General features: G+C 39.8%; 1 protein-coding gene across 4 annotated transcripts in view; it reads left to right on the top strand.

Annotated features, from left to right (window-relative positions):
• The window catches only part of DZIP1 (DAZ interacting zinc finger protein 1), a 62,613-nt gene extending 41,998 nt beyond the window's left edge, over positions 1-20,615 (top strand). For 2 of the 4 annotated variants that reach the window (XM_001085816.5, XM_015121320.3), the window contains 9 exons: positions 2,751-2,810; positions 8,111-8,253; positions 11,295-11,457; positions 11,781-11,910; positions 12,501-12,554; positions 13,989-14,179; positions 15,580-15,710; positions 16,801-16,975; positions 19,422-20,615. In XM_001085816.5, coding sequence (XP_001085816.3) covers positions 2,751-2,810; positions 8,111-8,253; positions 11,295-11,457; positions 11,781-11,910; positions 12,501-12,554; positions 13,989-14,179; positions 15,580-15,710; positions 16,801-16,975; positions 19,422-19,501 — 1,127 coding nt within the window. In that variant the 3' untranslated portion in view covers positions 19,502-20,615. The remainder of the gene's footprint in view (positions 1-2,750; positions 2,811-8,110; positions 8,254-11,294; positions 11,458-11,780; positions 11,911-12,500; positions 12,555-13,988; positions 14,180-15,579; positions 15,711-16,800; positions 16,976-19,421) is intronic. The other 2 variants (XM_077973862.1, XM_077973861.1) reach the window with 1 other exon arrangement.
• Positions 20,616-27,359: the final 6,744 nt, after the last annotated feature.

Below are 27,359 nucleotides of genomic sequence, written 5' to 3'. Positions count from 1 at the left end.
ACCCTCTAAAGGAGAATGGGCCTGTTCCCTGTCAGGTGACCATGCTTACGTGCAGTCACAAGAGGAAATGTTTGGATATGCCAATAAGATCTCCTAGACATATATCCTGGAAAAGCTCAGAAGAGTCTTCAGTGAACATGTCTTTGACAGGAGTTAACATGCCACGTGTAGTTATGTTTCTCTAGTGGTGTTCCGCCACTCCTGCTTTCCTTCCTTCACCGACCACTGGGTAATGACAGCTGTGGGCCACTCCTGAGGGTAACGCCAAGGCGGGCATGACAGAGATACAGAAACGAATCAGAAACAAAGTCTGTCCCCAAGGAACTTATAGCTTATAAAGGAGACCACATGTTTATAAATATGGTGCAAGGTGAGAGTCACTGAGAAATGAAATGGGTATCCAGGCAGGGGAGAGATTTTCTCCATTTGGGAGACTCTGGGAAGACTTCCTGGCGTAGCTGATATTTGGCCATTTGAGCTGAGTAGGAGGTGAATATGTTGGGATGGCATCCTAGGCAAAGCCAACAGTAAGAAGGAAAAGGTGGCAGGAAAGCAGTAGATGTGTATTAGCAGTGCAGAGTAATTACTTGGCCACGCATAGAGAAGAGGAGGAGACGTGAGGGAAGTGAGGTTGGTTGAGGGTGTTCATGGCAGCTGTTGAGTGCCAGGCGGCAGCTGTCCAGGGTCGTTCTTGGGGCAGTGTGTAGCCGCTGAGTGCTCTTGAGGCTGGGTGTGCAGAATTAGAGAGCTGGGCTATGGGAGGCTTGGCCTGACCAGAGCGTCTGCAAAGAATCTGAGCTGGGGAGACCAGTTGTGGGTGTGGGTGATCCTGCATTTGAGATTCCTCCCCAGGAGTCTGGGTTGTGGTGACGAGAGTGGAGAAGGAGTGGACAGACCAGCGGTTTGGTGGAGTTGGCAGAAAGGCTGAGCACCTGATTGGGGACCAGGGCCAAGGCCAAGGAAGGTCAGAGCACAGTGAACTCTGATAATGGGTGGACAGCGGTGGCATTTGAAGAAGTCAGGAAGACAAGCCTAGTGAGCGCCAGTGGGCAGGCATCATTGCTTTGTGGCCAAGTGCCCAGACTTTGGAAGCAGGCAATCCAGATTCACAGCCCAGCCCTAAGCTGTGGGCTTAGGGACTTTTCCTACCAAGTGCAGAGAGCAGCCATGGCTACCGTAGTGGCCATTGTGATGGGCCAGCAAGGCACAAGCCACTGAGTAAGCTCTGGCCAGTGTTAGCTTCTAAGGTGGGCACAATGAAGTCCCGCTGAAGTCAGCCAGGGACAAAAGGGCAGGGCTAGTTAGAGGACCAAGAGCCTTTCTTCTGGAGACAATGGTAGGAAACTGACAAGGATTTTTTTGAAAGCTTTCGGCAAGTTCACGGGAGACTCAGACCTCTGAGTGTTTTGACTCTCACCCTGGATCTCAGCTCAGGACAGCATTAAGGTGGTCTTACTCAGTCATAGGCTGCATTCCAGAAGTTCACCTGAAAGTAGTTTCAGATGCATTTCTCCCATACAGCCAATGTTACATACATTGACTAGGTTGCTGGCTAAGCTGTAAGAATCTATTTGTATATACCTAAATCTGTCTGTCTGTTTCTCTTTCTATCATCTCTCTATCATTTATCTATCTGAAATAGAGTTCTAGAAATACCCTTTAATGAATAAAAAACAGACCCTTTAAAGTGGGAAGCATTAAATTTGAGATACCACACATGTGGATCCCTGCCCGGCCACCTGATGAGCACTCAGTAACTGTTGGCCATTTTTACCCTGGCTCGTCACCCACTCCCAGGTCTGGTGGTGGAATGCAATGACCTCCCACTTGGAGGTAAAAGTGGAGAGCTGGTAGGGAGAAGTGCACTGTATCAGTCTCCAAGCTGAAGGTGAGTGAACCATGCACCAACTTTGCTAGTTGCATTTCATTCCATGCCTAATGCCTGACCACCATCATTAAACCTTCACCCAAAACCTGACCTTCCCCATGAAGGAAATTACCTTCAGTTGATGGGATAGGGTTTGGTTTTATGCCTGCTGCTGGCAGGTTTCCTTGTGTATACATATAACATTTCTCTGGGAATAGTCATCCAAAGACCTCATCTCCCCTGAGTGCGGTTGACGTTCTGGGGTGAGACTGTGAAGAGTCCTTCCTTATCTGCCCAGCTGTGGGGCCAGGGCATTCTCCAGCCCCGGAACTAGGTCTTGAAATGTATCCATGCAGGTGTCGAAGAATGACTCTCAGTCTTGCTGCTGACTTCTCTCCTGTCGTTCCTCTTTTATCTTGTTGGTCTTACCACTTGAATACCATGGGGTTAGCACCGGGAACAAGTGGGAATCCCAGGGCCTTGGGAATTATTTATTTTTTTGTAGTTGAAATATTTTCATTAATTTTCTGTTTAGCCACTTGATCGAAATACTTTATAAGTAATGAAGATCTTTTGCAGTTGTGCCCTTGTGTCGTAAAAGGCTATTGCATACTAGGTTGATGAATAAGAAACTCTAACTTAATTATTTAAAACTATACTTTCTGTAGAGTTTAGTTAATGGAAAGTACATAGAAATTGAAGATACCATGAAAAGGTGACCATCTTTGACTGATTGCCTCAACATTTTTTCCTCAGTAAATATTTGCTATTTAGGCATGATTAAAATGCTATGGAATTATATCTTTCTAAATCATTTGAAAGGAAACTAATGTTACTTTGCTGTTGTCCTGTTTGTACTGTTCTTATTTTTCCTTGTTAATAGAACAGGCATTCTTGTCGCACATACTGGAACCAATAGAAGAACTTTCAGAGGAAGAAAAAGGTAACAAAGGGCTTGATCAGGTTTACCTGCACATATTATATTTATATATCAAAACCTAGGCCTGGAAAATATGAGCCAGTGGTTTTTATTCCACTACATCAAAACTAGGAAAGACATTTAGATTTGGATTTTACTTCCAACCCACATGGAGTATTCTGTTATCCTATTCCCCTAATATTCTTTTCTGCTTTCCCCTGCTTCACAGTATTCTTGTGCAAGCAGATAAGAAATTTTCTGTGTCAGGGAACTTGAAAAAATATTTAAGTCTTTATTTTAATGCAGATTTTTCTGATGAGATGACATGTTGACGCATACATGTGTACCAGATGATCTGAAAAGATTTGTGTCATAGTGGTGATTTATCATACCCTTAATCTGAAATGAATTGGTGAAATGCTTATTTCCAAATTATTTTTAATAGCAAGAAAAGCATAATGTCTAAGTTCTGGATGTGGAATATTTATATGCAAAACAATATCTTTATGGTGGAATTTGGGAGCTGTTATGGGTGTTGGGAGATAATTATTACTGCTTACTCATTTTATTTGATAGTCCTAAAAATTATTTTCTGTTGATCAGTTTTTAAAATTTATGAAGAAAGCTTTAATTATAAGGAACATTTTCTAATGCTAGATTTGTAGATTTTGAAAACAATTATATTTGAATCAATTTATTGTAACTTTTTCTTATTAATTATAATAATTCACCATATATCACTTCTTTAGGAGAATTGTCATATATCACCATATATCACTTCTTTAGGAGAATTTAAGCAAATTGTCAATACTTATATGGATTCTGGTTTTGTCAGTTTTGTCAGGAAGAGAAGTCAAATGATATGTATTCTAATATGTAAATTCAATATTTATTATAACTCTTCCCTTGTTCTCTAGACATTTACCAGTTTTTTTTTTTTATTTTTATAAGGCTACAAATTGAGAATTCACTAGATCAGGCATATTCATAATACCTATATGAGGTATACTTTCAAGTCTAATCTTGTTATGCTAGTGATCAGTCACTTGTTGATGTTTTTATGGGGTTTGTTTATTTTGCTTCCATGTATCTTTGTAATTTGTCTTGACTTTGTATATTTTAGACAGACCATTTAGCTTAGGATTGCATATCTTCCTGTCCCAATAGTTGTTCATGTTTGGCACTGATTTTGAAGAGTTTGGTTTTAGTTGCTTCATTTCCTGCTTATTTCTTTGTAATTGCTGTTCCAATGTTTAGAAACTTGCTTCTTTCAGAAACAAGAGTGACTATAGGTGCATTAAATTACAAAAAGCCATAAAAGCTTGTTGAGGGAAATTTTGGGGTACTGTGATGAGCAAAACTTTAAAAGATATTGTCACCTTCTTATGGGGTCCTCAGCCTTGTTCCATTGTTAAGCAAATAAATTGGGGTGGGTCATTCCCAGATACTTCCGGCACCTTAAAGATGGCCACAACCCAGGCATCAAACGAGATCCTGCAGGCTAAATCGATTCCACAGACGCTGATTTATTCAAGCTGCAGTGTTGGCAAATATTTTATGATCGGTTGCCAATATTTAATTGTAGTGCAATCTACACAATTTAATTATCTATTGCTACGTGATAAAGTCCCTTCCAACTCAGAAATTCTGGTTGTTGTTGTTGTTTTTTAAATTATTGGCTTCGTGCCACAATACAATACCCTGGAAACCCTGGGTCATGGTCTACTGAGCAACATTTAGCAGGGCTGAGCCGCCACTGCCGACTGTGGAAGCAACCTCCGGTTTGCCATAATCCCCCTCAACTCTTTTGCCCCATGTTGCCTTCTTTGCTTTATGTAGGCATTTGAGCTTCTGAGCCCTATAAAGTTGAAGAGAAACAGTGCTTTAAAAATACTGTCTTTAAGTGATTTTCAACCAACCCTGTTGGTTTCCCAGAAACGGGATGAACAAATCTTACCCTATTTGAGTTCTGAATAATGACACATCATTTTGCTTGCAAGTAACATGCTTCCTCTCTCCTACATACATATCATTTACTGATGTCCAAGACATACAATCCCGTATTCTTTGAAGAATCTGTGAAACATGTCAGGAGGTTCATAGAAAAGGTCTCGTAATTTCAAAACTGGAACTTCAGGTCATGTAGTTCACACTCATTTAAAAAATGACTAGTGAGGGTTCCTATAGGAATCATGATTGTCCACCATCACCCAGAGTGGTCTTCTAACTTCCAGTTCCAGGTTTCAGTCACTGCATGCCTCTGCCTGTGCTTTTAGAGTTCTTCCAGTCAATGTAAGAGGGTAGCTTGGAATCACTGACAGCAAACACCACCATTGGTTGCTGCCACATTTAGGGGGCTGGACTGGAAAAGAAAATAACCCTTGCCATGCTCCATGTGTACAGCTCTGGCAGTAGATAGGAGAGTGCTGAGGATCATGGAAAATACCTCAGGGTCCACGTGCACCGCTGCAGAAACCAGTGACTGCCTCCTTCTAGCACCTCTGTGGAGTTAACATACTGGCAGCAGATTAATTGCCATCAATAAATTCCTCAGCTTGTGCTAACATTTTGCAGATAAGTGCTTGCGAAGCTCAATTTTGGCAGTGATTTGCAAAAACACTGTGGCCTTTACTAAAAAGTAACTCACACACGCATATTTCTGTGTACCTGCTTTTTGAGCAGAGGCATATTTGATCTTGCTGTTTTATAGATGCTAGAATGTGAGGGCCAGAAGGGATCTTAGAGGCCATTTTATTTTCCAGAAAGAAAACATAGGGGGATTAAGAGCCTGCTTCAGGTTGTTGAGTTTAATTAGTGACAACATCCAGGTTTTCTACTGTCCATAGTTTACTGCAGAGAGCAAATGGAGAAAGGGAAGCTGATGTGGCCTCTACAGGACCATCTGGATGGCCTTTGGGGAAGTTACTGTACTGCTGTTTCTAGTATCCTCATGCGAAAAATCTATCATTACTAGGTGGTAGATAAAGTCCTTTCCAACTCAGAAATTCAAGGATTTTTAAAAATCATTTGCTTCATGCTACAATTATTTGTTTACCATAAATGGGATATTGTATGTCTGATAAAACTGATCCCATGTATGGACTGTTATGCATTAGCCTGGCCATCTGCTTGTGTTTGAAAATTTGTATTTGAAGGAAATGCTAGTCTTTAGAAAGTTTTGCCTTGGTCTTGGTGAGCAATATGTGCTTTAACTAAAATCTTCAGCTGTGGTTGATTTTCAAGTGATTAATTCCACTTCTACTTAAAAACTTTATTTTTCCCTGCCTACTCTACGTTCTTTCTCTTGCTTCCATTGGCCAGTCCCAGCCTTGTAAGAATCTTTACCAAGGGTGCTGTAGTTATTCATAAATGATTTCCCAAAGCAAGCACCAGTATATAAGGTGAATTTGAGGATAGAGGGAAATGCTTAATCTGCAGTAGTTTGGGGAAACTCAGTCATCAAAATGAACCTGTCATCAGAGTTGAGGGTGATCAGAGACACATCGGCAAAGGAATTCAACAACTAACAGCAAAGGCTTTACAGCTCTTCTAACTGCGGCCCAGTCATTCCAGGCATTGCTTGCCCCTGTATGTGGCCCCAAGTCCCAGAGGAAACTGGGCCCAGAGCCTCTTTTTAGGCGATGCTTCTGTGTATGTCCTTCATTATCTGAGATATTGGCCAAAAGATTATTTGCATAATTGGGGTAGGGGGTATGTCTATTTCAATGGTGGCACCAAGACTTCCAGGCTGTCTCTTGGTGCCTCTTTTTATTTTTGGCCCTAGACAGTTGCACACTTGATGGCCACCTAAAAGCCAAAGCCAGCAACATAGTGGCTGCAGCTATGATTTTGTAGAAGTGCTTTTTTTGGTGGTTTCAAAATATTTGTAAACATTGGTGGTTAGACAGCAGCATGATTGCTGAGACTATACAATTTAAGATTAGTTCTGACTTTTAATATATAATTATATGCAGTTTTATCACTTCAGCTTAGCAAGCTGCAATAGCAAAACATAGAATAGTATTTTTGTGCGGGGTTTTTTTCTTCTATTTAATGTACAAAAAAGTAATCTAATTTTGCTTTCAGTAAAACCATCTATTTATGTAATAGAAATATTTTTTAATGTGGGAATTGAACTGGTGTTTAGAAAACATCTTAAACAAAAAGACATTTTGTTCAAGATCTCCTGCAAATCCAAGTACTATGGGTATTAGGAATCCCATCTGCTGAGATGGGTGAGGCAGCAGTGAAGGGAGAGTCTCAGACGGCCTGGAGCCCTACACCTAGGAAATGGCATTTGATGCCATCCTTTGGTGGGCAAAATGCCCCTGCTAGGAGATTAGGCTCCAAAATGGTAGTATAGTTGTCACATTTCTCCCAGATTAGGCTTTGGACAGTCAGTAAGGGTCTGAACTGCCAAACATCGCATCTCTTTAATCAAGTCTTTAGTTCCTTTGTACATAAGGACTCAGATTTTTAAAGGTCATGCCATCATTCTTCTCCAAACTCTTTTGAACTTGACATTTTTTTTTAGTGGAGAATAAAAAAGGGGTAGGGATGGAAGTGAGGAGAGTATGTCCTGTTGGTTTTGGTTTCTTTGTTTTTAATTACAGGTTGTTTTAAACAAAATACACTTTTGCTAATACTTTTGTTATCCTTTTTCATTTTGGTAAATATTTTGAGGGGGATAATGATTTTCACATCTTGAAGTTTTATATGTACTTAGCTTCTAGTAAACTAAAAAACTTTGAAAAAGTGTTTTTTTTAATTTAAAATAAATTGAAATGGGGCCTCACTATGTTGCTCAGGCTAATCTCAAACTCCTGGGTCCAAGTGATCCACTCACCTTAGCCTCCGAAAGTGCTGGGATTACAGGTGTGAGCCACTGAGATGGCCAAAAACTTTTAATTATTTAAAGTAAATTGGGCTTTTTCTTCATAAGATGATACGTAAATTCTAACAGAGTTAGCTTAGAGATGAATTTTTCAGGAGATAGTGATATAATTCTAGTGATAAAACATTAAATTCCTAAATAATTTTTTTCATCATGCTTCTATAGATACATATATATCTATAGTTGTCATCTGATTAAGTGATTCAGAGTCTTTAAAAATACTGAAGTTTTAAAGTAGACATAAAATAGTTTTAAAAGCTACGTAACTTAAGCATTCTGTATTGTGCTGAGTGACTAAAATATCCAAAAGTTTTAAAACATCACAAATACTTACTTGCTGCTTAAAAGCTGTGCTTTGTCATTTTCTGCTTAGAGATTTGATGTATTTGCTTAATTCATTTTTTAACACATTTTTAAAACCTGATTTCAGGAAGAGAAAATGAACAGAAATTAAATAACAACAAAATGCATTTAAGAAAAGCTTTGAAGAGTAACTCCTCCCTCACTAAGGGACTAAGAACAATGGTGGAGCAGAACTTGATGGAGAAACTGGAAACCTTGGGGATTAATGCAGTATGTTCATTCATTTTTGGAATATTTGTTAGTTTCACTATATTTTGTTTTCTAAATTAGAAATGATCAGAGAAGAGAAGTAAGCACATCAATTCTGTCCATGTTTGGAGACCAGAGGCTAATGTGACCTACTTTATTTATCAAACACTTGAATAGCACTCACTGTGTGCCTGACACACTTCTAAGAACTTAACAAATATTAACTCATTTAAACATAGAAACAAATCTCTGAAGTAAATGACATTAGTATCTTGACAGTTTACAGAAAAGGTAAGTAACTTGATTAACGTCACACAGCTAGTAATGAAGGAGCCAGGGTTTGTATCTAGGCAGTCACAGTGCTGCTTACATTCTGATATTAACCTCAAATCATTGCCTATTACAAAACCAGCACTTCATTAATACATGTTGAATGAATGGATGAATAGATATGATTTCATATTGTTGCCAGATTGAATAATTTTGGTATATCCTATCATATAGATTTTTTGCTTTTTCTATTTTTATTGACATACATAAAAGACACAAACCTTAATTGAACTTCATTAGTTTATATGTATATAAAAAAGTGCATCTACATATGCATATATACATATATATGCAAAGCTTGTGAGCACATATGCATGCATGGGCACACACGTGGATATGTATAGTGTGTATGTGTGTATGTAGATATGTATATATACATGTATGTATCCGTGTATATGCAGATATCTGTGTATGTGTATACACATTTGTGTATATGTATGTATATAGATGATTGTGTATGTTTTCAGATGTATGTGTATGTGGCTATATTTGTGGATATACATGTTTGTATACTTTTATGTATATAGGCAGATTTGTATGTACATGGATGTATGTGTACGATCTATAACCAGCACCCAAATGATGAGATCGAACATTTCCAACACTCTGGAAGACTCTCTTTACCTTCTCCTGTCAATATCACCCCCTACTTCCCAGTTGGAGAGAAAGGGTATTCTGACTTAATTTTGCTTATTCTTGAACCTCATAAAAGTGGAGTCATACACTGTGTAATATTTTATATCTTCTTTTGCTTATGATTTTATGTATATGATTCATACTTGTTCTTTCATGTGGCAGTAGTTCTTTATTTATTGCCTTATAGCATTCTATTGTGTGACTATACTGCAGTTTATCTCTTCCCTGCTGATGGACATTTGTGTTTCTATTTTGGGGCTCTTCTTGGTTGTTAATTCTTGTACATGTCTTTTGGTGAACATGGGCATTTATTTTTCTTGAATATATATCTAGGGATGAAATTGCTGGGTCAAAGGGTAGGCATATGTTTAGTATAGTAGGTGTTGTCAAATAGTTTTCCAAAGTCTTTGTACCAACTCACACTGTCCCTAACAGTGTTTGAGAGTTTAGTTGCTCCACATCTTTCATCAACTCAGTCTTTTAAAATTTGCACATAGACCCTTTTTAGGTGGGTTCTGACCACCCTTTGGGCACACCATACTAATTTAATTGTAGTGGCTTTGTCCTGTGTTTTAGTATCTTTTATAGGCCATGCCTTCTTCATTAGTCTCCTTATTTCAAAAATTTACTGGTAGTTCTTCCATGTTTTGTTTTCCAATGAACTTTAGGAATAACTTTTCAACTCCCAGAATAATGCTTGTTGGGATTCTGATTGAAATTGTTTCCAGTTTTGTATATTAAGTGGGAAGGATTGACATTTGTACAGTATTAGGCCTTATCCTCCAGCTACATGGTATAGGAAGATAGGCATAAAACAAATGATTGTCCAGACAAATGGGAGATCTCTAATTTAGATTGTATGAAGTGAAATAAAGGAAAAGTAGAGGAGGGGGTTGATTGAATAACTGAGGTCAGAGAAAACTTCTTCTTGGAGGTGGTACTTAATCTGATGATGCAGATTTCTGTCCTGGGCAACTGGGTGGGTGGTAGGGCCAGTACCTGGGACTGGGAAGGCTGAGGGAAGCAAGGGGTATGGGGACAAAGATGATAGGTAGCTGTGTGTGTGTGAGACACTGTTATTCAACAAATATCCCTTTAACTAGTTTTCTTCTGTCTAGATTCTCATCAAATCCAGATGACTTTTCTCATATTGTCTCTTTAATTATGCTATTTGCATAGTTAAAAGTCACCTGTAGCCGGGTGCGGTGGCTCACGCCTGTAATCCCAGCACTTTGGGAGGCCAAGGCAGGTGGATCACGAGATCTGGAGTTTGAGACCAGCCTGGCCAACACGGTGAAACCCCATCTCTACTAAAAATACAAAAATTAGCTGAGTGTGGTGGTGGGTGCCTGTAATCCCAGCTACTAGGGAGGCTGAGGCAGGAGAATCATTTGAATCCGGGAGGCAGAGGTTGCAATGAGCCGAGATCGTGCCGTTGCACTCCAGCCTGGGTGATAGGGCCAGACTCTGTCTCAAAAATAAATAAATAAATAAAAATAAAGAGAGAAAGAAAGTCACTTCTGATGCTCTGATGACCTATTGTTCCTTGTAGAATAACCTTTCAGCCTTTTGGGTTGGCATTTAGTCTCTTCTGCTGGTTTCATCACCCAGGTCTTTGTAAGCATTAACCTGTGGGATGTGCCTTGCCTGTTTCTGCCTCGACACCTTCCTTTCTCACAGGTGTCCATACCCCATGCCTACCCATCTGGAAATTTCTCCTTGTTTTTACTTGTTTGACTCCACCTGTCCTTCAGGCCACAGCTCAGCCTTCCCTTTCAGGCTTCTCTGGCCACTAGGGCCTTCGATGGCCTCTCTCCCTGGAATTCTTCTAGCCTTTGTAGACTCATTGGGTTCTTATGACACATAGCCTTGTTGGTCAGCCAGTCATAAACATATGCAAGCCTTATGTGCCCAACTGAACTCATGGCCTCTTTGGGGCCAGGACAGTGTGTTACTTGTTGGGGCACCCTCACCCTCTACACACAGCTGGAGTCCTGTAAGGATGGATTGAAATGTTGGCATAGTTAATGCTGATATATCCCCATGAAATGAAACCTCCCAGGATAATTGGCCAACTTAACATCTTATTCTTTCAGGATGTACATGGCATTTCAAGTGATCAATTGCATAGAGTACTAAAAAGTGTGGAATCAGAAAGACATAAACAAGAAAGAGAAATACCTAACTTTCATCAAATTCGAGAATTCCTTGAACATCAAGTCAGCTGTAAAATTGAGGAGAAAGCACTACTATCTTCAGGTAAGCTTGTTACCTACTGCAAATGGGAGCTTAATTTAACAACTTTTTCTTTTTTCTTCTTTTTTTCACCACAAGATATCATTAAATTATTATAATTTTAAATGGTTAACAAACTTTGCCACTTCATTGACGACTCTCTTACTGTTTGTACTATTAAATGCTGGGTCTTGGGTTTTAACAACAACCCTAGACTCTGGCTTTAAACCCTAGAGATGGGATTGTTCATTTCCACAGCAGCATAGGGGGTATTACACCGTTTACCTTTGCTTTTCACTTACTGACCGTAAAGGCAATGGAGACTCATGAATGACACTATATTCCAGATAAGTACAGTGTTTCTCAAATGGATACCCTTTCAACTGGAGAAGTACCCAAAATGATACAACTTCCTCCCAAAAACAGACAACTGATTAGACAAAAAGCTGTTTCTACTGATAGGACATCTGTTTCAAAGTGAGTATTTCAGCCCTCAGATTTATTTTATCAATGTTTGTCTTAGCTCAGGCTGCTTTAACAAAATACCATAGAGTGGGTGGCTTCACAGAAATGTCTTATATTCCCATTTTGGAGGCTGAAAGTCCAAGATCAGGATACCAGTATAGTCAGGTTCTGGTGAAGGCTCTCTGCCTTGCAGACAACTGCCTTCTTGCCATGCCTTCAGATGGTGGAGATACAGCGAGCTTTGGCCTCACTTCCTCTTATAAGGCACCAATCCCATCATGGGGGCTCCCATCTTCAGTGACCTCATCTAAACTTAATCACCTCCCAAAGGCCCACCAGATACCATCATACTGTGGGTTAGGTCTTCAACATATGTATTTGGAGTGGGGGGGACACAGACATTGAGTCCATAACAGTGTTTGGTCCACCAGAGAATCACACTTGTAATTCCTACCAGTCTCTTGTTGACAGTTGGTGACTTTTGTTGCTGCTCTTCCTCATTAGTATATGTCAAAAGCAAAACTCACCAGTTCCATGGAAATGTATCTGAAATTATATTATTAACTTCTGCAATTTAAAAATATTTTTCTGTTGTTTTTTAGAATTAAGAAAAATATCATGGAAGATCATTTTCCCAGAAAGTCTTCAACTATTACGTGAGTACTGATGGGGATGGGAGGGTCATTTTAAAAATTATTTTCACTGAACATTCCTTTCATTTTAAAGTAGTATGCTCATTATGGTTGAATGAAGCCATAATTATTTACTATCATAATTTGTCCCTTTGTGATATGTTATTTGTGACATGTCTTTGTGTCTTTATAAGTTAGTACATAAGTCAATAGCCCTTAACCACATTGTGGATTCCATTAAGAAGAGAGACACCTGAGTCATTCTTATATCCACCCCCTGACAATGTTGAGTAATTTCTCAATAAGTACATTTAAATTAAATGGCTGATGTTGAGTTTTTATGCCTAGACCTGTGACAGTGTAAGTTTGTTTTAAATGTAATAATTTCGTGTTCCAGTTTTTTGTGGAAGTTAATAATGACCCTAGTAGCTCTTCCTCTCTTAGATTCTCTTAGGATACTAAAAACCCTAGCTCAATTGCTCATCACCTGTGTGCTACTGATTTAGTTGATTACTGTTTTAAGCTTGTTTTCTTATCTGTAATATGGGATATTTTAAGTCCCAATTTCCTTATCTGCAATATGGAATAATGCTGCCTTTTTCACAAGAGAGTTCTACAAATTAAATGGGAATGTATGAAGAGGGCTTGGCTCAGTGCTTGGCACTTGTGGGTACTCAATAAATTCTAGGTATATTGTTACTGATTATGAGTAAGACTAATTTGATCATGAATAATTTAATCATCATTGCCTTATTCTGGAGATATTGATGACATAAATCTCTCTTCATTGAGGCACTGTGTATTAGAGACAATAAACAATGATTCACCCTTCAAAAGCACTTTTCTTATACATAATCTCATGGGAAGAGCATTATTTCTTGGGATGTGGTGTGAATGAATCAACATGTACAAGACTGACACATTGTCTGGAATTTAGGTGCCCAATAAATATTATTTAAATGAACGAACACTGCTTCGAACTTCTATTTCACTTTAAAATTGGGGTAATAATTCATGTGATGATACAAATGAGATTGTGTATGTAAAAGCTCTTTGCAATAAAGTGCAGTATAAAGAAACTGTAAGTAATGACACAATTTTAAAAGATGAGTGGTTATACTGAGGAAATTTTTTCTTTGAGAAATGTTTTTCTTAGGTGTATGAAAACCAAAATTATTAAGAATATACACATTTGGGTTTAGAGGAGACAGGCCCCAGCTTCAGCCCATTTTGATAAACATGCCCCGTTGCTGGCAGAGATCTGGGCGTGGGAGGATGCTTCAGTCATGGGTATAACCTCTGGCCTTGCCGCCATCTTGGTCATAACCCCAAAAGCACTTGTGCCCACTGGGAATTACCTGAGAAAGGTGCCACCACTTTAAGAGGCATATCTTTTAATATCATAAATCCTGAAGTGTTACGAAAACAGCGCCCCTGTCTCGGTGTTGATTTGTGTAGGACCCCTCCCTTTAGTTCAGAGGAGGAGCAGGAGGACGACGACCTCATCCGGGCATACGCATCCCCAGGCCCACTTCCTGTGCCACCATCGCAAAACAAAGGCAGCTTCGGGAAGAACACAGTGAAAATTGAAGCGGACGGGACCGAGGGAAGCGAGATCGAGGACACTGATGATTCTCCCAAGCCCACAGGTGAGCTGTTACCTTGGAAAACTCTCTGGAAACTTTAGGACGGTGGCCCTCACCTGGGTGTACCGACCATTGGGAGTCTGAGCTCTGGGAGGGTGTGCGAGAAACGGATGCAGCGGATCCCAAAGGCGCCCACGGAAAATGGGCAGGGCTTAGCACTTTCCAGTTGAAGGAGAGGAAGGAGTTGGGAATGATACCTGGTATATTAGTTTGCTAGGGCTGCTATAACAGTAGCATAAACTGGGTGGCTTAAGGAACACAACCTTATTGCCTCACAGTTCTGGAGGCTGGAAGTACAACCGCAAGGTGTAGGCACTGTTGGTTCCTGTGAGGGCTGCCAGGGAGGGTCTGTTCCGCGTCTCTGTCCTTGACTTGTCTTCTCCCTATGCATCCTCACATCATCTTCCCTCTGTGTGCATCTCTGTCCAGATGTCTCGTTTGTATAAGGACATTGGATTAGGGCCCATCCTAATGACCTCACTTTACCTCGATTTCCTTTGCAAAGACACTGCCTCCAAATAAGGTCACATTCTAAGGAATGGGGGTTAGAAATTCAACATGTGAATTTAGAGGGACACAATTCAACCCAGGACACTGGGTGACTATGAGAATGGCTGCTCTAATACACTGTGCTGCCTCTTGGAGCTGGAGTAATACTAAAGGAAGAAAGATCTTAGCCTGTCACTGCAAATATTTGCTGAAGAGAAGTAGAGCTGATGGGTCATTATTTTTTTAAAAAATTCTACTTAATGCAATTTTAAAATTATATATTTTAAACATATCAGATGTAATTTATTATATTTAATATATTGTATGTAATTTGTTATATTTAATATATTTTTGGATGTAATTTGTATTGTATATAATGTGTATATACCATGTATTTGTGTAATGAGATAAAATATAATGAATTCATTTAAAAATTCATATTTTTTGTAAATACCCTTATGAATATTCCATTCATGCAGGTTATCTCACTGAAATTAATTTCTGACCATACACTTGAATGAGGTCATCTTTCTTTGATTTAAAATGAAAACTTTAGGCCAGGCACAGTCGCTATCACCTGTAATCCCAGCACTTTGGGAGGCAGAGGCAGGAGGATTGCTTGAACCCGGGAGTTCAAGACCAGCCTAGGCAACATAGCAAGACCTCGTCTCTATTTTTTTTAAATTAATTAAATAAAATGAAAACTTTATAGCTCATAGTCTCAAGGATTATGATTATTTTAAGGATTATGTGTTTAATTTTTTAACCCCAAAGTATATCAACTGACTTGGAAGTAATACATAATTATTTCCAAAGCTTAGACTCTTTCAAAGTTTCCTGTAAGGTTATTTTGGAATTGAAGATAGATGAAATTTTTAAATACTTCACTTGCCTAATTTTTATTGATCTTATAGGAGCCACCATTAAAACACCTACTGAAAAAGTTGAAAAGATGTTTTCACATCGCAAAAATGTGAATAAACCAGTTGGTGGAACTAATGTTCCTGAGATGTTTATCAAAAAAGAAGAATTACAAGAACTAAAGGTGAAATCACTTTTACTTTCTAGATATACATTTATTTGTCTTTTGATAACACCTTAATGGTCACACTTTTTGTAGTGAAATATAAAACATAGTTAGCTGGTATAGTAGAGGTTGAGATTTTCACCTTTCTTGTTCTCAATATTGCATTTCTTTCCATTCCATAGACAGTCAAAGATATTGGTGTGATAACTGCAACAATACATAATAAGCATCACACTTTACAGGTTTTCAAAATCCTGTCACATGTATTATTTGATACTTGCAGATATCAAATGATTTGTACAAAGAAATTTGTGACTGACCAGAATCAGGGCCCTTCAGATCTTCTCCACTACCCTCACATGAGATCTTAGGGACTTTTAAGGGTTTAGCCCCACTTGGGAGCTGAAGTGAGGGTGGAGCTCAAGCTCCTCTGTCTGCATTAGAGAAGAAGCCCAAACATTTTCCCAGCGGTTCTAACAGCCAGGATGCCAGAAGTGTTTCTGTGGATGGAGCTCTCCCATTGTATTTCTGGGCACAGCAATGAATCATCTGTGTTAACTGGTCTTCCAGTCCAGGGCATTTTGTCAGATTACTTTTATTAGTTAATTCTATTTGTGTTACACAAGCCAAAAATGACAGAAAGTCCTGTGTCATTCAAGAGAGTGCAAAAGCATCTTTCTTTAGGAAGGACATGCTAGAACTGTGTGCACCTTCCAGTTGGGGGCTATTTCTCCAGGCCTTGGTGTGATGTGCCCATAGTTAGATGTCATTATTATCACAGAGGTAAGAAGCGAGAGCACCCTGCCTTTTAGAGTTTCATACCCCTACAGTGTAGTATTTCTGGAATTTTCTACATTCATGATTGGTAGAGTAGGAAACATATATTTCCATGGCAGAAATGAAAAATAGATGATTCAGATTTCAGAATACCAACTTCCAAATCCATTTCATTGCCCTGCAGAAATGACTAGATTTGGAAGTATTAATAGTTCCCCACTTCTTTCCTTATGGTTCAATGTTAGATGCTCAGTCTAACCAATGAAATGATTGAGGGGCACCGGTTTTTGTTTTTTTTAAAGAAACATTATTCTCCATTCCTTTCTTTTAGTGTGCAGATGTGGAGGATGAAGACTGGGACATATCATCCCTAGAGGAGGAGATATCTTTGGGAAAAAAATCTGGAAAAGAACAGAAGGAACCTCCACCTGTGAAAAATGAGCCACATTTTGCTCATGTGCTAAATGCTTGGGGCGCATTTAATCCTAAGGGGCCAAAGGGAGAAGGTTCGCTGCTTTCCCCTCTAATACAAGCTCAGTCCATTTTCTTATTAGTTGTGTTTCATCTTTATAAATATCTAATTAACTTATGCTAGTATATCATCAGACAAGAAAGCTGTCAGTGCTTTATGTTATTTAAATAAGGAGTGGATATGTATAACTTACTGATTCATATATATTGTTATTTTTATTTAATTATAGGACTAATCTTTAGTCTTTAAATTTTTAAATTTATTTTTATTTTTATTTTTTGAAACAGGGTGTTATTGTCACCCAGGCTGGAGTACAATGGTGCTGTCATGGCTTACTGCAGCCTTAACCTTCTAGGCTCAAGCAGCCCTCCCACCTCAGCCTCCCTAGTAACTGAGGCAGTCCTCCCACTTCAGCCTCCCAGAGTGCTGGGATTACAGGCATGGGCCACCACTCGTAGCCCCCAAATTGTTTGTATTCTTTAAATTTTTTGTTTGTTTGTTTGGGTGCAGTGGCTCACGCCTGTAATCCCAGCACTTTGGGAGGCCGAGGCGGGCAGATCACGAGGTCAAGAGATCAAGACCATCCTGGCCAACACGGTGAAACCCCGTCTCTACAAAAAATACAAAAATTAGTTGGGTGTGGTGGTGCGCACCTGTAGTCCTAGCTACTCGGGAGGCTGAGGCAGGTGAATCACTTGAACCTGGGAAGCGGAGGTTGCAGTGAGCTGAGATCATGCCACTGCACTGCAACCTAGCAAAAGAGTGGGACTCTGTCTCAAAAAAAAATTTTTTTTTTTTAATTTTTATTTATTTATTTTTTTAGGCTATGGGGTCTCAGTATGTTGCCTAGGCTGGATTCAAACTCCTGGGCTCAAGCAATCCTCCTGCCTCAGCCTCCTGAGTAGCTGTGACTACAGATGTTCTCCACAATGCCTGGCTTTTATATTATTTTTGAAAATGTCTATACCCATATTCTCTTCATGAAGATGCCTTTTAGGAATTAAAATTTCTGATCATATACCTGAATGAGACCACTCTTCTGGCAATTTTTCTGTATTAGTCTGTTTCCCTATTAAATATTTTTCTTCATTTTCTCCCAAGGGAGGTTTCTCTTGTAGCATTGTAGTCAGTAGGATGAAATACTATGAGATAATTACTTGAAATGATTTTCATATCCCCCAATCTAGAGCCTAGATAAGCCTAATAACTTAGTAAAGTTTTTTAAATTAGAAAATGTTAATATTTTGTCAAAGTAATTCTTGCACATGTTGAAAGCTGAGTAGTTCAGAAGGCTTCTCTTTGCCATCGCACCACCTTCATTAGTGGTACCTCTGTGCTGCTCAGTAACGGCCTTAAACCATCTGTTGATTCATCGACTTTAGATATTAACTGTTGATGTCCTGCAAAGACAGATGGGGACTTGGCTCATTTTCACCACCCACCGCACCTCTCATGCTTCTTCACTGTTTTTGTACTCCTACGTATAATTTTATTACTTTTTTTGTTTTTAATTAGAGATGGGGGTCTCACCAGGTTGCCCAGGCTGGTCTCAAACTCCTGGGCTCAAATGATCCTCCCGCTCCAGCCTCCCAAACTGTTGGGATTGCAGATGTGAGCCACTGCACCCAGCCTGTAATTTTAAATTAATACCTGCACATCTCCACCCTTGCTCTTTTCATTTTCAGCAGCCTCTCGCCCCTTTGTAAGATAAGCTGTTGCTGCCTCTGTCCTTCACGATACCTTTTCTCTCACATTGTCCAGTTATAACATAGCTGTTGCATAACTGGCATCAGTTATCTGTGCTGTCTAAGCGTCAACTCTAATTATTGAAAACCAGGAGACCCTGTTTGCATTACAGTGACTCTTTACACGGCCAAGAGGATGCCCTAAGGAAATCTCCTGTCTCTTTACTCCAACATCATAAACCTGTGCCCCTGGAGGAACACATTTCTACAGTCAAACTTGAGTGGAATTCTCTGCACTCTATTTCAGTGGCTCAAAATCATGGCATTTTAAAATTGGCTTCATTGTTCAGCCTATCTACCCTAGAAAATCTGTTTTTTAACACTTAATCCCTACGTGGCTTGCTAATTTCATCCTTCTTTCTTTACCATCTATTCACTCAGAGTCAGTAACTATAACACAAATGTACTGAGCACCTTCAACATCCAGGCCCTGAGCTGAATGCTGGGGAAGGAGTGGGAAGCAGGATGTGGCCCCTGCTGTTTGTAGGCTGCAGGGTGGAAGCTTGCATCCAAGGGTCCTGTGAGTGTGTCCTAGAGATGCGACCAATTCATGGTTGGATTTTAAAGTGCCATCCTATACATAGCTCATGGGGGTTGGGAGATGAGGATTCCTGAACACATTTAGACACTGAGTGATTAATGACAATATGAAATTATGGATTTTTATAGACTTGACAATGTGCTTGTTTAACCGTTGAGGCCTTCTCTTCTCCTGCCTTTCCCCACCACTTACAGGACTTCAAGAAAATGAATCAAGCACATTAAAAAGCAGCTTAGTAACTGTGACTGATTGGAGCGATTCTTCAGATGTCTAATTCCACATGTCAGAAGATTCTTCCAGAAGCCAGCAGTATTTCAGTATCACAGTGTTTCAGTAACTTGCCTCCATGATTCCAGTGCTTCTGCCTTACTGTGTTTCCAACAGCAACACAGAGACTGATTGAAAGAACAATGGTCTCTTTAATGGCACCTATTACAGTATTGAAAATCAGATCATCAACAGTATTTCAAAGCATATAAAGGTGTTTAAGACTTCTGCTGCTGCTTAAAAATAACATGTCATTGAAGTCATAAAAAGTTTTTTCTTCAGAACGGTACTCTAGTGTTAAGTGTATTTTTTTCCAACTAATTTTTAAGTGAATTTTTTTTTAACATACAGCAGGTTTTGGTTTGAATTACTAAAACTTTAAAAAATATTTTTCTTACGTATGCTGTAACATCATAGGTGTTTATAAAATTCTGTTAGTAGTCTTAAAATTGAATTGGTGGAACCACTAGTCCCTAAAAGTTAGTCTGGTTATTTTTCATATAGAAGTAAGTTTAATCCGAGTGTGGTGGTGTTCACCTTTAATCCCAGCTACTTGGGAGGCTGAGGTGGGCGGATCGCTTGAGCCCAGGAGTTCAAGACCAGCGTGGGCAATATAGAAGACTCCACCCCTCCACACCCCAAAAAGTAAGTTTAGAATTAGAATATAGCTAAGTCCAATGTTAAATACATTTTCCTGAAGTACATTTGTCACATTCAGCTTTGAGAAACTGTAAGCATGTTACTATTAAATGGTTGTTTTATATAGTATATTCTTTATCTTGGATATTTTATGAATAAAGTGTAGTTATTTTAATTGCCAATTTATCAGACTAAATAGAAAATATTTGAGTCATTACTGAATTCATGTATGTATGTTTTTTTTTTACTTTTTAAATACCCAACATGTATTATGAATACCTCAAAAGTAATTTAGTTACATTCTTAAAACAATGACATTGTCGAAAGTCAGAAAGTTCATATAAACTGTTTTTTGCATTTTCATAACTTGGTGGTACTATATTCTGTTTCCAAGAAAAAGTAACCTTTTAACTAAAAGATTTGTTGGGTTTTAGATCTCTTTTCATTTGTCAACCTTTTCAGTAAAGCACTCCGTTATGTCATTGTGACTGTGGCTGTGTTATTAGAGATGAATTCTGAGTTAAATTTATACTTACTAGAGGTCTTACAGAGGGAGAATCTGGCCTTGACAGCTATGCCATATCACATCCTGTCCTAATGGTTAGAACAAATCTTTATCTGTTTCCACCCACCCTGGGATCCTTTTTACTTGTAAGCCATACTTGCCCTCTAAAAAAATTTTTCCAACTTCCTAAAGGGGCTATTTCATACAGATATACTCACTTTATATGTATGTTTCTAAAAGCTTTAGTGAAGGCTGAATCCAAGTTTCATGTAGTAGGACAGAGAATGGCAATCTACAAAAATACACCATACCTAAGATGACCCATGTGTCACTTTGTTCATTCAGTTATTTATTCAACAGATATTTATAGAGGGGGGTGGAGCAAGATGGCTGAATAGGAACAGCTCCAGTCTCCAACTCCCAGCGCGAGCGACACAGAAGACCGGTGATTTCTGCATTTTCAACTGAGGTACTGGGTTCATCTCACTAGGGAGTGCCGGACAATCAGTGCTGGTCAGCTGCTGCAGCCCGACCAATGAGTGCTGAAGCAGGGCGAGGCATCACCTCACCTGGGAAGCGCAAGGGGAAAGGGAATCCCTTTTCCTAGCCAGGGGAACTGAGACACACAACACCTGGAAAATCGGGTAACTCCCACCCCAATACTGTGCTTTAAGCAAACAGGCACACCAGGAGATTATATCCCACACCTGGCCGGGAGGGTCCCACACCCACAGAGCCTCCCTCATTGCTAGCACAGCAGTCTGCGATCTAACCGCAAGGCAGTAGCGAGGCTGGGGGAGGGGTGCCCGCCATTGCTGAGGCTTTAGTAGGTAAACAAAGCCGCAGGGAAGCTCGAACTGGGTGGAGCTCACAGCAGCTCAAGGAAACCTGCCTGTCTCTGTAGACTCCACCTCTGGGGACAGGGCACAGCTAAACAACAACTAAAGCAGCAGAAACCTCTGCAGACACAAATGACTCTGTCTGACAGCTTTGAAGAGAGCAGTGGATCACCCAACACGGAGGTTGAGATCTGAGAAGGGACAGACTGCCTGCTCAAGTGGGTCCTTGACCCCTGAGTAGCCTAACTGGGAGACATCCCCCACTAGGGGCAGTCTGACACCCCACACCTCACAGGGTGGAGTACACCCCTGAGAGGAAGCCTCCAAAGCAAGAATCAGACAGGTACACTTGCTGTTCAGCAATATTCTATCTTCTGCAGCCTCTGCTGCTGACACCCAGGCAAACAGGGTCTGGAGTGGACCTCAAGCAATCTCCAACAGACCTACAGCTGAGGGTCCTGACTGTTAGAAGGAAAACTATCAAACAGGAAGGACACCTACACCAAAACCCCATCAGTACGTCACCATCATCATCAAAGACCAGAGGCAGATAAAATCACAAAGATGGGGAAAAAGCAGGGCAGAAAAGCTGGAAATTCAAAAAATAAGAGCGCATCTCCCCCGGCAAAGGAGCACAGCTCATCGCCAGCAACGGATCAAAGCTTGACGGAGAATGACTTTGACGAGATGAGAGAAGAAGGCTTCAGTCCATCAAACTTCTCAGAGCTAAAGGAGGAATTACGTACCCAGCGCAAAGAAACTAAAAATCTTGAAAAAAAGTGGAAGAATTGATGGCTAGAGTAATTAATGCAGAGAAGGTCATAAACGAAATGAAAGAGATGAAAACCATGACACGAGAAATACGTGACAAATGCACAAGCTTCAGTAACCGACTCGATCAACTGGAAGAAAGAGTATGAGCAATTGAGGATCAAATGAACGAAATGAAGCGAGAAGAGAAACCAAAAGAAAAAAGAAGAAAAAGAAATGAACAAAGCCTGCAAGAAGTATGGGATTATGTAAAAAGACCAAATCTACGCCTGATTGGGGTGCCTGAAAGTGAGGGGGAAAATGGAACCAAGTTGGAAAACACTCTTCAGGATATCATCCAGGAGAACTTCCCCAACCCAGTAGGGCAGGCCAACATTCAAATCCAGGAAATACAGAGAACGCCACAAATGCTCCAATTAAAAGACACAGACTGGCAAACTGGATAAAGAGTCAAGACCCATCAGTCTGCTGTATTCAGGAGACCCATCTCACACGCAGAGACATACATAGGCTCAAAATAAAGGGATGGAGGAAGATTTACCAAGCAAATGGAGAACAAAAAAAAGCGGGGGTTGCAATACTAGTCTCTGATAAAACAGACTTTAAACCATCAAAGATCAAAAGAGATAAAGAAGGCCATTACATAATGGTAAAGGGATCAATTCAACAGGAAGAGCTAACTATCCTAAATATATATGCACCCAATACAGGAGCACCCAGATTCATAAAGCAAGTCCTTAGAGACTTACAAGGAGACTTAGACTCCCATACAATAATAATGGGAGACTTCAACACTCCACTGTCAACATTAGACAGATCAACAAGACAGAAAGTTAACAAGGATATCCAGGAATTGAACTCATCTCTGCAGCAAGCAGACCTAATAGACATCTATAGAACTCTCCACCCCAAATCAACAGAATATACATTCTTCTCAGCACCACATAGCACTTATTCCAAAATTGACCACGTAATTGGAAGTAAAGCACTCCTCAGCAAATGTACAAGAACAGAAATTATAACAAACTGTCTCTCAGACCACAGTGCAATCAAACTAGAACTCAGGACTAAGAAACTCAATCAAAACCGCTCAGCTACATGGAAACTGAACAACCTGCTCCTGAATGACTACTGGGTACATAACGAAATGAAGGCAGAAATAAAGATGTTCTTTGAAACCAATGAGAACAAAGATACAACATACCAGAATCTCTGGGACACATTTAAGGCAGTGTGTAGAGGGAAATTTATAGCACTAAATGCCCACAAGAGAAAGCAGGAAAGATCTAAAATTGACACTCTAACATCACAATTAAAAGAACTAGAGAAGCAAGAGCAAACACATTTGAAAGCTAGCAGAAGGCAAGAAATAACTAAGATCAGAGCAGAACTGAAGGAGATAGAGACACAAAAAACCCTCCAAAAAATCAATGAATCCAGGAGTTGGTTTTTTGAAAAGATCAACAAAATTGACAGACTGCTAGCAAGACTAATAAGAAAAGAGAGAAGAATCAAATAGACGCAATAAAAAATGATAAAGGGGATATCACCACCGACCCCACAGAAATACAAACTACCATCAGAGAATACTATAAACACCTCTATGCAAATAAACTAGAAAATCTAGAAGAAATGGATACTTTCCTGGACACTTACACTCTTCCAAGACTAAACCAGGAAGAAGTTGAATCCCTGAATAGACCAATAGCAGGCTCTGAAATTGAGGCAATAATTAATAGCCTACCAATGAAAAAAAGTCCAGGACCAGATGGATTCACAGCTGAATTCTACCAGAGGTACAAGGAGGAGTTGGTACCATTCCTTCTGAAACTATTCCAATCAATAGAAAAAGAGGGAATCCTCCCTAACTCATTTTATGAGGCCAACATCATCCTGATACCAAAGCCTGGCAGAGACACAACAAAAAAAAGAGAATTTTAGACCAATATCCCTGATGAACATCGATGCAAAAATCCTCAATAAAATACTGGCAAACCGGATTCAGCAGCACATCAAAAAGCTTATCCACCATGATCAAGTGGGCTTCATCCCTGGGATGCAAGGCTGGTTCAACATTCGCAAATCAATAAACATAATCCAGCATATAAACAGAACCAAAGACAAGAACCACATGATTATCTCAATAGATGCAGAAAAGGCTTTTGACAAAATTCAACAGCCCTTCATGCTAAAAACGCTCAATAAATTCGGTATTGATGGAACGTACCTCAAAATAATAAGAGCTATTTATGACAAACCCACAGCCAATATCATACTGAATGGGCAAAAACTGGAAAAATTCCCTTTGAAAACTGGCACAAGACAGGGATGCCCTCTCTCACCACTCCTATTCAACATAGTGTTGGAAGTTCTGGCTAGGGCAATCAGGCAAGAGAAAGAAATCAAGGGTATTCAGTTAGGAAAAGAAGAAGTCAAATTGTCCCTGTTTGCAGATGACATGATTGTATATTTAGAAAATCCCATTGTCTCAGCCCAAAATCTCCTTAAGCTGATAAGCAACTTCAGCAAAGTCTCAGGATACAAAATTAATGTGCAAAAATCACAAGCATTCGTATACACCAGTAACAGACAAACAGCCAAATCATGAATGAACTTCCATTCACAATTGCTTCAAAGAGCATAAAATACCTAGGAATCCAACTTACAAGGGATGCAAAGGACCTCTTCAAGGAGAACTACAAACCACTGCTCAGTGAAATAAAAGAGGACACAAACAAATGGAAGAACATTCCATGCTCATGGGTAGGAAGAATCAATATCGTGAAAATGGCCATACTGCCCAAGGTTATTTATAGATTCAATGCCATCCCCATCAAGCTACCAATGAGTTTCTTCACAGAATTGGAAAAAACTGCTTTAAAGTTCATATGGAACCAAAAAAAGAGCCTGCATCTCCAAGACAATCCTAAGTCAAAAGAACAAAGCTGGAGGCATCACGCTACCTGACTTCAAACTATACTACAAGGCTACAGTAACCAAAACAGCATGGTACTGGTACCAAAACAGAGATATAGACCAATGGAACAGAACAGAGTCCTCAGAAATAATACCACACATCTACAGCCATCTGATCTTTGACAAACCTGAGAGAAATAAGAAATGGGGAAAGGATTCCCTATTTAATAAATGGTGCTGGGAAAATTGGCTAGCCATAAGTAGAAAGCTGAAACTGGATCCTTTCCTTACTCCTTATACGAAAATTAATTCAAGATGGATTAGAGACTTAAATGTTAGACCTAATACCATAAAAACCCTAGAGGAAAACCTAGGTAGTACCATTCAGGACATAGGCATGGGCAAAGAATTCATGTCTAAAACACCAAAAGCAATGGCAGCAAAAGCCAAAATTGACAAATGGGATCTCATTAAACTAAAGAGCTTCCGCACAGCAAAAGAAACTACCATCAGAGTGAACAGGCAACCTACAGAATGGGAAAAAATTTTTGCAATCTACTCATCTGACAAAGGGCTAATATCCAGAACCTACAAAGAACTCAAACAAATTTACAAGAAAAAAACAAACAACCCCATCAAAAAGTGGGCAAAGGATATGAACAGACATTTCTTAAGACATTCATACAGCCAACAGACACATGAAAAAATGCTCATCATCACTGGCTATCAGAGAAATGCAAATCAAAACCACAATGAGATACCATCTCACGCCAGTTAGAATGGCGATCATTCAAAAGTCAGGAAACAACAGGTGCTGGAGAGGATGTGGAGAAATAGGAACACTTTTACACTGTTGGTGGGATTGTAAACTAGTTCAACCATTATGGAAAACAGTATGGCGATTCCTCAAGGATCTAGAACTAGATGTACCATATGACCCAGCCATCCCATTACTGGGTATATACCCAAAGGATTATAAATCATGCTGCTATAAAGACACATGCACACGTATGTTTATTGCGGCACTATTCACAATAGCAAAGACTTGGAATCAACCCAAATGTCCATCAGTGACAGACTGGATTAAGAAAATGTGGCACATATACACCATGGAATACTATGCAGCCATAAAAAAGGATGAGTTTGTGTCCTTTGTAGGGACATGGATGCAGCTGGAAACCATCATTCTTAGCAAACTATCACAAGAACGGAAAACCAAACACCGCATGTTCTCACTCATAGGTGGGAACTGAACAATGAGATCACTTGGACACAGGAAGGGGAACATCACACACCGGGGCCTATCATGGGGAGCGGGGAGGGGGGAGGGATTGCACTGGGAGTTATACCTGATGTAAATGACGAGTTGATGGGCGCTGACGAGTTGATGGGTGCAGCACAGCAACATGGCACAAGTATACATATGTAACAAACCTGCACGTTATGTACATGTACCCTAGAACTTAAAGTAAATTTTAAAAAAAAGATATTTATAGAACCATTTGGTCTGGTTTGGTTTTGAACATGCACTAATTCATTTAATTACAACTTTGTGATGTCGTTATTGTTATAATCCTCATCCTAAAGGTGTGAGAAACTGAGAGTGATTAAGTAAGTTGCCAGAAGCCATGCAGGTACAAAGCGTCAAGGGGAGACTGTAAGCCAGGTCTCTATTCCGTGTTTTGTGTCTGCCATGTTTTCATTCCTGAGCGGAAGGGCTTGGGGAAATAAACTTTTGCTAAGTAAATCCAGTATTTATTAAGTCACTACATCTGTGTCTTAAAAGCCCCTCCCTTTAACTTACCTGGTTAGTTGTATCTTTTTTTTTTTTTTTTTTTTAATTGAGACAGTCTCACTCTGTTGCCCAGGCTTGAGTGCAGTGGCGCCATCTCGGCTCACTACAACCTCCGCCTCCCAGATTCAAGTGATTCTCGTGCCTCAGCCTCCCGAGTAGCTGGGATTACAGGTGCCCACCACCATGCCTGGCTTAAGTTTTTTGTATTTTTAGTAGAGACGGGGTTTCACCACGTTGGCCAGGCTGGTCTCGAACTTCCAACCTCAAATGATCCGCCCACCTTGTCCTCCCAAAGTGCTGGGATTCTAGGCGTGAGCCACCGCGCCCGGCTGCATCTCATTTTTTGTATAAAATTTGGTTTGTTCGTTTTTGAGGGGAACCATTCCTTTATGTTGCCCCT

This window comes from Macaca mulatta, chromosome 17 (genome assembly GCF_049350105.2).
Source record: "Macaca mulatta isolate MMU2019108-1 chromosome 17, T2T-MMU8v2.0, whole genome shotgun sequence".
NCBI classification, from domain to species: Eukaryota; Metazoa; Chordata; class Mammalia; order Primates; family Cercopithecidae; genus Macaca; species Macaca mulatta.
Note: the sequence above shows the minus strand (reverse complement) of the source record. Positions and strands in the feature narration are given on the sequence as shown.